The sequence below is a fragment of the Hemitrygon akajei genome, chromosome 12, assembly GCF_048418815.1.
Source record: "Hemitrygon akajei chromosome 12, sHemAka1.3, whole genome shotgun sequence".
Lineage (NCBI taxonomy): Eukaryota > Metazoa > Chordata > Chondrichthyes > Myliobatiformes > Dasyatidae > Hemitrygon > Hemitrygon akajei.
In genome coordinates this window covers 26,656,320-26,669,637 of record NC_133135.1, presented here as the reverse complement: position 1 = coordinate 26,669,637, position 13,318 = coordinate 26,656,320, and the positions used below count along the sequence as shown (strand labels likewise).

The 13,318-nt window shown below is 40.4% G+C and overlaps 1 protein-coding gene across 4 annotated transcripts in view; it reads right to left on the bottom strand.

The window, feature by feature from the left end:
- Positions 1-8,360: 8,360 nt before the first annotated feature.
- The window catches only part of plppr4a (phospholipid phosphatase related 4a), an 80,334-nt gene continuing 75,376 nt past the window's right edge, over positions 8,361-13,318 (bottom strand). For all 4 annotated transcript variants that reach the window (XM_073062746.1, XM_073062745.1, XM_073062744.1 and 1 more), the window contains one exon: positions 8,361-11,526. In XM_073062746.1, coding sequence (XP_072918847.1) covers positions 10,186-11,526 — 1,341 coding nt within the window. In that variant the 3' untranslated portion in view covers positions 8,361-10,185. The remainder of the gene's footprint in view (positions 11,527-13,318) is intronic.

Here is a 13,318-nt window from a genome sequence, read left to right as displayed (position 1 = left end):
GTTTTTCACAATTCCTGACATTTAATCCTAGAAAACATTCCGTCTTAGGTCAGTTAGGATCACTACTTTATTTTAAGAATGTGAAATGTCAGAATAATAGTAGAGAGAATGATTTATTTCAGCTTTTATTTCTTTTTATTTTTATTTCAAAGTACTGGAGAGTTTAACATCAGTAGCTGAGCGAAGGGCGCTGAGTAGGCTACGGTCAATTATGGATAACTCTGAACATCCTCTACATAGCACCATCCAGAGACAGAGAAGCAGTTTCAGCGACAGGTTACTATCGATGCAATGCTCCTCAGACAGGATGAAGAGGTCAATACTCCCCAATGCCATCAGGCTTTACAATTCTACCGCCAGGACTTAAGAACTTTTTTGAAAGCTATTATTAATGCTTTTTGAGATAGTGATTTAGATGCATATCATATTTTTTACTGAGTTAAGTATTGTATGTAATTAGTTTTGCTACAACAAGTGTATGGGACATTGGAAAAAAAGTTGAATTTCCCCATGGGGATGAATAAAGTATCTATCTATCTATCTATCTATCTATCTTCATCACATTCCCAGTGGGTTAGAAGTTTACATACACTTTGTTAGTATTTGGTAGCATTGCCTTTAAATTGTTTAACTTGGGTCAGATGTTTTGGGTAGCCTTCCACAAGCTTCTCAGAATAAGTTGCTGGAATTTTGTTCCAATCCTCCAGACAGAACTGGTGTAACTGAGTCAGGTTTGTAGGCCTCCTTGCTCGCACACGCTTTTTCAGTTCTGCCCACAAATTTTCTATTGGATTCAGGTCAGGGCTTTGTGACGGCCACTCCAATACCTCGACTTTGTTGTCCTTAAGCAGTTTGCCACAACTTTGCAAGTATGCTTGGGGTCATTGTCCATTTGGAAGACCCATTTGCAACCGAGCTTTAACTTCCTGGCTGATGTCTTGAGATGTTGCTTCAATATATCCACATAATTTTCCTTTCTTATGATGCCATCTATTTTGTGAAGTGCACCAGTCCCTCCTGCAGCAAAGCACCCCACAACATGATGCTGCCACTCCCATGCTTCATGGTTGGGTTGGTGTTCTTTGGCTTGCAAGCCTCACCCTTTTTCCTCCAAACATAACGAAGGTCATTATGGCCAAACAGTTCAATTTTTGTTTCATCAGACCAGAGAACATTTCTCCAAAAAGTAAGGTCTTTGTCCCCATGTGCACTTGCAAACTGTAGTCTGGATTTTTTATGGCAGCTTTGGAGCAGTGGCTTCTTCCTGTCTGAGCAACCTTTCAGGTTATGTAGGTATAGGACTCGTTTTACTTTGCATATAGATACTTGTGTACAATGTACTGTGTATGTAATCAAAATGGATTCTTTGGTTTGCTAGAGTAGGAATGCTTTTATGTCTATTAAGTGTTTTTTTCTCGCAGTTGTTTAGCTTTAGACTTGCTGATATGGGGATTGTATTCATTTGTTAACCAATGGGGAATGTTATTTTGTCTTGTGGGGCTGGGAGCTTGGGGGGTTTCGCGGTCTTTTGAGGGGAGGCGGGAAGGAGACGCTGAGGAAGGTGGACGTGCGCTGCACTGCTCGGTCGACCACCGGGGTGGTCCCAGGTGCGAGGACGTGGAGGTCGGAGGAAAGTGACGAGGGGTCGAATGGTTCGATGGTTGAGCTCCAACGATGTGCACTAAACTGACTGAACTTTGATAAGTTGGCGCCTTTTGCTTTATTTTCTTTTCCATATATACTGTATTGCATAGTACTCTTTTAATTTTAGTAAAATCTTTAAAGTGTATTCTGTAACGGTATCTGGTGTGAGTTTGATATTGTGTGGTACGCGCGGCATAAACTTGATTCTCACAGCACCTGCGTGTATGGGAGGTGGGGTTGGTGAGTGGCTGGATCTCCTTTTTCCCTAGACATATACCAGCCTGTTGGGTAAGTGTTACACTTGTCTACCTGTTTCCTCCAGCATCTTCACAAGGTCCTTTGCTGTTGTTCTGGGATTGATTTGCACTTTTCGCGCCAAAGTACATTCATCTCTAGGAGACAGACTGCATCTCCTTCCTGAGCGGTATGACGGCTGTGTGGTCCCATGGTGCTTATACTTGCGTACTATTGTTAGTACAGATGAACGTGGTACCTTCAGGCATTTGGAAATTGCTCCCAAGGAAGAACCAGACTTGTGGAGGTCCACGATTTTTTCTTCTGAGGTCTTGGCTGATCTCTTTGATTTTGTTTGTAAACTTCTGACCCACTGGAATTGTGATATAGTCAATTAAAAGTGAAATAATCAGTCTGTAAACAATGGCTAGAAAAATTACTCGTGTCATTCACAAAGTAGATGTTGTCAACGTCTTACCAAAACTATAGTTTGCTAATATGAAATCTGTGGAATAGTTAAACAATGAGTTGTAATGACTTCAACCTAAGTGTATGTAAACTTCTGACTTCAACAGTACAGTATATTGTATTAACCCAGCAAAGTGATTACCATCTAGCCAAGGGCCTCTATTGAAGAATCTGTTTTTAGAGATACAGTTCGAAACAAGCCCTTCCAGCCCAATGAGCCACACTGCCCAGCAACCTGCCTACTTAATACCAACCTAATCACAGGACAATTTACAGTGACCAAGTAACCTACTAACTGGACTGTGCGAGGAAACTAGGGCATCCAGAGGAAACCCACAGGTCAGGGGGAGAACTAATCAACTCTTTACAGATGTGCTGGAATTGAACTCTGAACTCCAGAACACACCAAGCTATAACAGCATCTTGCTAATTGCTATGCCTCCATGGTTTTAGGCTCTTCTATGACAGTCTCCTGCAGCGATGGTCTCCTTAATCAATTCGGTAATGCCTCATCCTCTCTTATGTGATTCTCACCCACACTGACATCCCCATAAACCCAGTCATCATACTTGAGGTTTCTGTAACTGGGAACACTGAGCTGCTGATCCTGCCCTCAACCATGTTATTATTGCCATTTGTGTGGGTTATGAGCAATCATTTCAGGATTCTGGTGTTGAGTGAGTGTCTTATGTAAAGAAAAGAATCTATTAGTCAATGTTTTGTTCACAGTAATTTGTTTCCATTACACTGAGAGGATTTAAGATAGCAAATGCAATTTCCCCAGGGCTCTGAGGTTGACCTTGCTCTGTCTTCCATTATTAGGCTTGAACATGTGAAAATGTTTTTGTAAGTCTTTAAATATTAATTTTGATTTATATTTATTTCATTCTATTTAGAGATACAGAAAGGTAACAGACCTTTAAAGTTCAACAAGTCTGCACCACCCAATTACACCGATGTGGCCAATTAACCTACTAACCCGTACAGGAGGAAACTGGAGCACCCAGAGGAAACTGACATACAAACTCCTTACAGACAGTCGCAGGAATTGAACCTCGACTGCTGGCGCTGTAATAGTGTTACGCCACCATGGCACTCTGAATCCACGCCGTACTTCACCGAAGCTGCATGGTTGGATCTGAAGTGGCTTGAGCTGGACTGACATCATCTCTAGTGAGATAATTAGATAAATTTACACCAAACACCATCTGAAACTTTGTAACCCACACAAATGACAATATGTGATCCGTGTCTCTCAGTTGAGGTCCTCTCTTCTAAAATGGGAGAAGATCCAAAAGTGGGTACCCTTACACAGTTGCTTGTAATAACATGTTAAGTATGATGTGGGTTCCATCCAAATGAACTGCAGTGTTTTACTGCATTTGCAGCTTGATGCTTATGTGTTATTCTTCAAATTTGCAGTGATAGATAATCACAGGACAACTGACGGAAATCCATTTTACTGGGATCAGGAACAACATCTGCCCAAATGTAATTATTATGCCATTAAGTGAGTAAAGGCATTCTAAACATTTTCTAAATCACTGATTTTTTTTTGACATTTCCTATCATACACGGACAACTTTGACATTGCTGGAGTGGCCATTCTGTGAATTGGCCAGTGTTAAAGTCAGATGATTTGGCTCAACAGGCTACAATGAGAATAGGCTTGGGCAAGCACAGCCGGAAGTTCAAAGTAAGTTTCTGGTAAGGTTTGTTTTTTTTGTCTTTCAATGCCCCATTAGCACATAGTGCACAGAGAATGGGCACAGAGTTAGTGGTACATTTCTTGTGTGAGATGCGGGAACTCTGGGATACCTCCAGTCTCCCAAATAGCTACATCTGCGTGAAGTGCATTGAACTGCAGCTCCTTAGAGATCACGTTAAGGAACTGGAGCTACATCCGGATAGCCTTCAGCTCATAAGACAGTATGAGGAGGTGATAGATAAGGGCTACAGGAAGGTAGTCACCATCAGTAACAAGAGATAGGTACCTGGGTGACTGTTAGGAGAGGGAAAAAGGAATAGGCAGCCAATGCAGGGCACGCCTGTTGCTGTTCCCTTCAACAGTAAGTATACTGCATTGGGGAGGAGGGGGAGGAGCTACCAGGGGAAAGCCACACCAAGAAGTTCTGGCATTGAGTCTGTCTCTGTGGTTCAGAAGGGAAGGGAGAGAAGAGGAGTGCGGTAGAAATAGAGAATCCCATGGCTAGAGGAGCAGAGTGGAGATTCTGTGGATGTGATAAAGACATTCGGATGGTATTTTGCCTCCCAGGTGCCAGGTACTAGGATGTCTCAGATCGGCTGCAAACATTCTAAAAGGGGAGGGTGAGCAGCCAGAGTCATGGTACATATTGGTACCAACAACATAGGCAGGAAAGGGGAGGAGGTCCTGAAGAGAGACTATAGGGCATTAGGTAGATAGCTGAAAAGCAGGACGTCCAGGGCAGTGATTCCTGGATCACTGCCCATGCCATGTGCCAGTGAGGGTAAGAATAGGATGATTTGGCAGATGGCTGCACGGCTGAAGAATTGCTGCAGGGAACAAGTTTTCAGATTTCTGCATCATTGGGAAGATATGACCCGTAAAAAAAAGATTGGTTACATCTGAACCCAAGTGGGATCAATATCCTAGAGCTGTTGAGGAGAATTTAAAATAATTTGGCAGCGGGATGGGAGCAAGAGTGACAGGCTGAGAATGGGGCAGTTGGTATACAGGTAGAGGCAGTATGTAGTGAGACTGTGAGGAAGGACAGGCTCATGATAGGGCAAAATTGCAGTCCGTGTGATGAGTTGAAGTGTATCACGGGGGCAAAATTGAAAGAGTGATGAATGAAACGACTGAAGATGTTATATTCGAATGGATGCAGTGTACAGAAAAAGGTAGGAGACAGAACAGTGTACAGAACAAGGTAGCGCAGTTTGAGTTTGGCAGATATGTTGTGTGCATCACTGATCATAGTTGGGAGCTCAACATCCAAAGACACACATTGTATCAAAAGGACAGGTAGGTAGGCAGAGCGGTTCAGGTGCCCTCGTAGATAGCGTTAAGAAACTGCAAAGACCCTGACAGGAGTTATATGGAAGCTTCCAAACAGTAGCCATGATGTGGGATACAAATTACAATGGGAGATAGAAAAGGCATGTGAAAAGGGTAATGTTACAATGATCAAGTGGGATTTCAATCTACAGGTTGATTGGGAAAATCAGATTCATACTGAATCCCAAGAGAGGTTAATTTGTAGAAAACCTACAACCAGCTTGTGTGTGGTTAAGAGCACTAGGGGAAAGGCTATTCTAAATTGGATGTTGTGTAATGACCAGCTTTGATTAGGGAGCAAAAGGAAAAAGAACATTTTGGAGGCATATAGTAATGATCTTTCAAGAATCACTAGATTTAGGAATGGTTTCAAAGAACTGGAAAATTGCAAATATCACTCCATTTTTTGAGAAGAGAGGGAAGCGGGAGAGAAGTAATTATAGATCAGTTTGCCTGATTTCAGTCATTGAGAAGATGTTGGAGTCCATTATTAAGGATGAGGTTTTGGAGGCACATGATAAAATATACTGAAGTCAGCATGGTTTCCTTAAGGAAAAATCTTGCCTGCCAAATCTGTTGGAATATTTTGAGGAAATAATATGCAGGATATATAAAGGATGTTACCTTTTCTCACCAACAGTGAATGTTGTTTACTTGGATTTTCAGAAAGCCTTTGACTAGATGCTGCACATGAGGCTGCTTAACAAGGTTCCATGGTATTACAGGAAAGATAGAAACATGGATAGAGAATTGGCTGATTGATAGGAGGCAAACTATGGGATTAAAGGGGCCTTTTCTGGTTGGCTGCTGGTAGCTAGTTGTTTTCCACAGGAGTCAGTGCTGAGACTTCTTTTCGCATTAAATGTCAATGAATTGGATGATGGAATTGATGGCTTTGTGGTCAGATTTGCGGATGACATGAAGGTAGCTGGAGGGACAGCTAGTGTTAAGGAAGCAGACAGTTTGCTAAAGAACTCAAACAGACTGGGAGAATGGGTGAAGAAATAGCAGATGGACCACAGTGTAGGGAAGTGTATGGTCTTATACTGTGGTAGAAGGAATAAAGGCATTGACTATTTTCTAAACAGAGAGAAAATTTAACAATCAGAGGTGCCAAGGGATTTGGGAATCCTTGTGCAGGATTCCCTAAAAGTTAACTTGCAGGTTGAGTTGATGGCAAGGAATGTAAATGGAGTATTAGCCTTCATTTCAAGAGGACTTGAATATAAGAACAAGGATGTAATGCTGAGGCTTATAAGGCATTGGTCAGACTGTACTTGGAGTATTGTGAGCAGTTTTGGGCTCCTTATCTAAGAGAAGATATGCTAGCGTTGAAAGGGTCTAGAAGAGGTTCATGAGAATTAGTGGGTTATTGTACGAGAAGCGTTTGATGTCCCTGGGACTGTACTCTCTGGAGTTTGGAAGAATGGTGGGGGGGGGTTGGGATCTCATTGAAACCTATCAAATATTGAAAGGTCTGGATCGAGTGGATGTGGAGAGTATATTTCTGACAGTGGGTGAGTCTAGGACCAGAGGGCACAGACTAGAATAGAGTGGCATCCATTTTGAGCAGATAAAGAATATTTAAGCCAGAAGGTAGTGAATTTGTGGACTTGATTGCCACAGAAGTTTGTGGATGCCAAGTCATTGAAAGTATTTAAAGCGGAGGTTGCAATGTTCCTGATTGGTCAGGGCCTCAAAGGTTAAAGGAAGAAGACAGAAGAATGGGATTGAGAAAGTTAATATGTCAGCTATGAGAGAATAGCCTAATTCTGCTCCTATGTTTTATGGTCTTATATTGACTGCTGCTACCTATCCCAAAAAGAAAAATATTTGTTCTTGAATAGCTGAAAGATGTCATTTATGTTTGCTGAAAATTTGTTTTAATAAAGCCATAAGACCAATGCCAAGTTCACCACAATGACAAAATGAAAGAACAAATTGGAAACAATGAAAATATACCAAGGATTGGACATTTAGCAGAGTAACTGAGGGGTCTCAATTCAAATATAAAATTGTGAAGATATTGGTAGAAAGATCTACAGTATGGCAGTCAGCAAAAACCAATGGAATATTATGCTGCAAGGATTGTTGATGCGGAGAATGGTGTAAATAAAACATTTTTTGAGGTGATATAAATAGTGATAATTTTAGACTCCTGTGACATAAACCAACCCATGTTCATGAAGGGATAACTGCCTTAAGGGATAAATGTTCGAGCACTTCTGTTTTATTTTCTTGAGATAAAATAATTTATTACCATTTGAAATTTTAAAATATCAAAACATTATTTATATTCAATGCAGAGACATTTTGCATTATGATGGAATTGGGTTTTTTTTTGCGTGTCATTCAGTAGAAAAATTACACTCTGTGGCCACTTCATTAGGGACAGGAGTGACTACTAAAATGACCACAGAAGTGGAACCCGTATGATCATCTGTGCTGCTGTAGGCCATCCACTTCAAGGTTTGATAAGATGTGCTTTCAGAGATGCTCTGCTGCACACCACTGTTGTAACACATGGTTATTTGAGTTACTATTGCTTTTCTGTCAGCCTGTACCTATCTGGCCATTCTCCTCAACTTTCTCTCAATACCAAGGCATTTTCGCCCACGGAACTTCTACGCACTGGATGATTCTTGCTTTTCGCACCATTTTCTGCAAACTCTGAGGCTGTTGTGTGTGAAAATGCCAGGAGATCATCAGCTTATGAGATACTCAAACCACACTGTCTGTCATCAGCAATCATTCCACAGTCAAAGTCACTTAGATCACATTTCTTCCACACTCTTATGTTTGGTCTGAACCTCTTGACCATGCCTACATGATTTTATCAATTGAGTTGCTGCCACATGATTGGCTGATTAAATATTTGCATTAACGAGCCAGGGTACCTAATAAAATGACCAGAGCGTTAATCACATTTAAGTTTCTATTTTTGTACTCCAAATAAAAGAAAAACTGATTCCAGTTCAATTAAGAAACATTTATTCTGTAAATTAACTTACAAGAAGTATGTTGCTTAAGTGTGGCTGAAATCTCACACAAGATAATAGTGCCACTGATCTACCTTTAAGAGAAATCAGCCCCGACCTTGGTCTGTTTCCACAAGACTCTTGTATAGCACAACTTAGGAACTTGCACAAAGTTATGTCTTATGTTCACTTACTGATCTAGTGCCCACTTTTAAAACACTTTATGAAAAAATAGTTAACAGGACATTTTAAGCACATAGGCAAATATATACATCTGTGCATACCTCGGTTAAATGGTTTTCTTTTTAACGTACAAACCACTTAAATATAATTTTACTGGGCAATTAACAACCTTCAACAAGGTATCACAGTCTGTACCAACTAGTGATTCTATACAATGATTTGTTAAATAATTCCATAATAAATATTTAATGTACCGGTTGCAGTGAAAATAAAGTTTCGTTTTTTTACAGGTGATACTTTAAAAATACATGCAGTTGCTTGGATATTTTCCCCATTATCCAAAGTGTTACAGCCACTTGTACAGTACCAGGAACAGTACACTTCCATTGTAAATAACAACTGTAATAAAACATAACTATATCATTATGCAATAAGAAGAACGTTTTTACTTTATCCACTGGAATCATTCAAGCCAAGGGCTCTTTGAAATATGACGATTCCTTAAAAGTCATTATTCTAACAAAAGTTTAACAAAGATACTAAAGAACAAGGTTGATATCATAATACTTGAGTTTCTGCTTGAAAGATTGTTGACTTCCTATATTTAAGCTGTATTCAAAACAACAAATACCTAATAAAAGCTGCACATTTTTCTATCCATATGGATCTAATAATAAATAACAAAACACTTTCCTGTAGCAAATCAGTAGGATTATACAGGTTTATACACCACTTGAGGGAGAAAAGGTTGTAAAACACGGTTGTATTGGACACTTCCATTCATTAGTTAATGTAAAAAGACATTGGTACAAAGCCTGTACCACATGATTAAAGGCATATTTTATATATATTTTAATAGTTTTGAAGTACTAGCTATGTAAGCTTACAAAAAAGGATGCAGTCTTTAATCACTTAAAAAACATTTTCTTCAAAGGCATATATCAATATGCTAAGGCTACAATAAGTATAAAAAATCTATGATATAAATCATTGTCAGTTATCAATTACTGTCCAGTTTACATTCCGTGAGAAAAATCTATTATTTGTATTATATGTGGTGTATATTTGTATGTATTCAAATACACTTTGTGTGTAATTTCCATAAAGGCTACATGGTTTTATTATCTATGTGATCCCTTTGAAGATACTTCTGGAATTAAAAGTGTCATTTACTGTCAACCAAGTAATCATTGTAACCTCAGTAACATTTCAACACATAAAAAGTGGCAAAATTCATATTAACTGTTAGATATGCAATTTCCATCTAGAGCAGTAGTCAGGAGAGAAATTCTAAATTGTCCATTACAGACTATGGCTATACAGCAAAAGCTAACTGAAAATTTATCATTTGATCAATATATGAATGATGTTCAATATGGGAGAAAATGCATTCACAGTTTATTGAAATAGCAACATAGCAAGTACTTTTTATCCACAAGGCTCAGGCTATGCCCATGTGCTTTTGATTAGGATGTAAAAATAACTTATTCATGCAAAGATGTTTAACTATTGGCAACACTTTAATTCATTTTACAGCTGAATGGCACATTAAAATGGCTGTATTTGTTATCAGAAAGTAGAGATATTCTTCATCTCTCTTGAAAGGATTGTCTTTCAGCAGGCTTCCAGGGTAAACATTCACTCTTTATAGGCTCTAGTGGGTGATGTTCCCTTGTAGAAGATGTTCCTTGTGTTTTCTGGGCTGTTTCCTCTTTCGGGTATTAAAATGATGTTAGCTTTCCGCCTGAGGGTTGAGTCCCGACTGGAGGACACTGAGAGCGTCTCCGAGGCAGCTTCACTTCCTTCCACTGGTGTCACCCGAATGGTGGTGATTCCGTGGTGATGGTGCTCACCAATGTCTGGATTGGTTTTCTTTCTGTCGGATGAGGCAAAGCTATCTTTCAGTGAATCACTGCTCTCAGAGTCCCTATTAAGGTCATTCAACTCGAATGCTTGGCGGAGACTACTCTTTTCACTGGCCTTCCACTTCCATGAACCGCTCTCCTCACTGCCTGAAGGTACATGGACCAGGGGTCTGTTGTTCTCTGGGTGAGCTTCCACCCTTACAATATTAGTCGGCTCATGGTCGGTTAAAGCTTTGTACCTTATAGATCCTGTGCAGCTGACTGTGCTACTATCTGTGCTCTTTGGACTGCTCTGCAGCATTCCTTGCTGCTTGGACATAGCAATAACTTGCATAATTCTTGGCTGGGTGCTTGCCCTGCCAACCCCACTCTTCTCAGCTACCTTCAGCCACTTTGATCTTGCCGAACTGGCTTTTGGAGAAGTACTTATGTTCTCTTGCGTTTCCTCGGGTATGTGGACGAGCTGCGACGAACCAGGCCGTGACTGCATGCAGACTCGTGCTCCGCCACCGATGTTACTGGTGTTGTTGCTTCCTGGAATAGTACCGGCTTGCATCTTCAGATACTGAGTGAGTTGGGATTGTTGGTCTCCATTGAGTCCCACCCCTGCTGGCTCTGAGCTGGATCGCATCTCAATGGACTTTGGTGGTGAGTGACCTGTCTCTGTCTCCATAACCTGCAGGGACAGTTTCCGACTTTCATTCTTGGATTTCCACTGTGACAGGAGTTGTTTAGATCGGGCTGAGTCCATGGATGCGTGAATTGATGCATTCCTTCTTGCTGCCTCATCCATTGATGATGTGTGGACACGAGGCAGAGTGTTACTGAAGGTCACCATGTTCTCCTTTGCCATTGGACTGCGAGGGGTAATGACCTCAACGTCAGCACTTGTTCTCTTCAGGTTAGTAAGGGAGCTGGACTCCCTGTGGTTTCGATTAAGAATACTTTCGGAATGGTGTGAGGAAATTCCGTCAATGCTACTGGGAGTTTTTCCTTGGAGCTGTCTGCTGCTTTCCTGGCTGAGGTCTGTCAGTGATCTCAAGGGTTCTCTGTGATAGGTTTGGTGGGATAAACCGTCATCACTAGGCTGGAAATTACTTACAGCATAAAGACCCTAGAAGGAAAACAAAAAATACACATTAAAACTTACCATCTAGAAATTTAAATCCTGTCAATAGTGCTAAATGCTCCTCATAGATGCAACTATACATCATATCCGGCTTCTGAAATTCAGGGTTATTTAATTCATGATGTCATTCAATAAAAGTAACAATACATTGTGGCTTTACCATAGAAAAATCATCCCATGGGGGTTTAAGAGAAAATGATAGGAGATTTTAAAGAGCATCAAAATGGAAGTGATTAGGCAGAAAGAGAAACATGGAAAAGGAATTATAGATCCTTAAGTCAAATTAACTGAAGCATGACCATATTCTTGTGAATTCACAGTAAATGGTGATGTGCAAGTAAAGTCAAGTGCAAGCATAATTCAACGTTTGAGTGCTAGCGAAGATGATAACAATAGGAAGGTGTGAGAAAGCAGAGGGGATTGCAAAAAGGAGATAACTGTAGAATCAAGAGACATAATTTTGAGTTCAAGAGCCACACGTAACATTGCAGCTCTGTAAATCTCTGATTAGACCACACTTGGATTACTGTGTTCAATTCTGTTCACTTCATTAAAGGATGTGGAAGCTTTAGAGAGGGTGCTGAGCAGATTTACCAGGATGCTGCCTGGGATTAGAGTTCATGCCTTATGCAGAAAGGTTGAGCGAGCTAGGGATTTTTTCTTTGGAGAGAAGAAGGACGCAAGGTAACTTTATAGAGGTGTACAGTATGATATGAGGCATGTGGACAGTTAGAGAACTTTTCCCTGGGCAGAAATGGCTAATACAGAGGAGCATAACTTTAAGGTAGAACCACAGAACATTACAGCACAGAAACAGGCCTTCTGGCCCTTCTTGGTTGTGCCGAACCATTTTTCTGCCTAGTCCCACTGACCTGCACCTGGGCCATATCCCTCCAAACCCCTCTCATCCATGTACCTGTCCAAGTTTTTCTTAAATGTTAAAAGTAAGTAGGCATCTACCATTTCATCTGGCAGCTCATTCCATACTCCCACCACTCTCTGTGTAAAGAAGCCCCTCCCTAATGTTCCCTTTAAACTTTTCCCCCTTCACCCTTAACCAATGTCCTCTGTTTTTTTTTCTCCCCTAGCCTCAGTGGAAAAAGCCTGCTTGCATTCACTCTATCTATACCCATCATAATTTTATATACCATTATCAAATCTCCCCTCATTCTTCTACACTCCAGGGAATAAAGTCCTAACCTATTCAACCTTTCTCTGTAACTCAGTTTCTCAAGTCCCGGCAACATCCTTGTAAACCTTTTCTGCACTCTTTCAACCTTATTAATATCCTTCCTGTAATTCGGTGACCAAAGCTGCACACAATACTCCAAACTTGGCTTCACCAATGCCTTATACAACCTCACCATAACATTCTAACTCTTACACTCAATACTTTGATTTATAAAGGCCAATGTACCAAAAGCTCTCTTTACTACCCTATCTACCACCCTATCTATATTTGGGTATTGTGAGGAAAATATAGCGGGCCTGTCAGAGGCACTTCTTTTTATAACAGAGAGTAGTAGGTGTGTGGAACACATTTTTGAATGTCACTTAAAGGCAAATACTTTAGAGTCATTTAAGAGACTTTAAGATAGGCACATATATGAAAGAAAGTGGAGGATTATGTGGGAAGAAAGGTTAGGTTTATCTTTGAGTAGGTTAAATGGTGGGCACCACATCATGGGTCAGAGAGCATGTACTGTGCTGCACTATTCTATGTTACATGAAAAAAATATTGATCATGGAATCACTGTAATGACTGAGTAGGAATTAG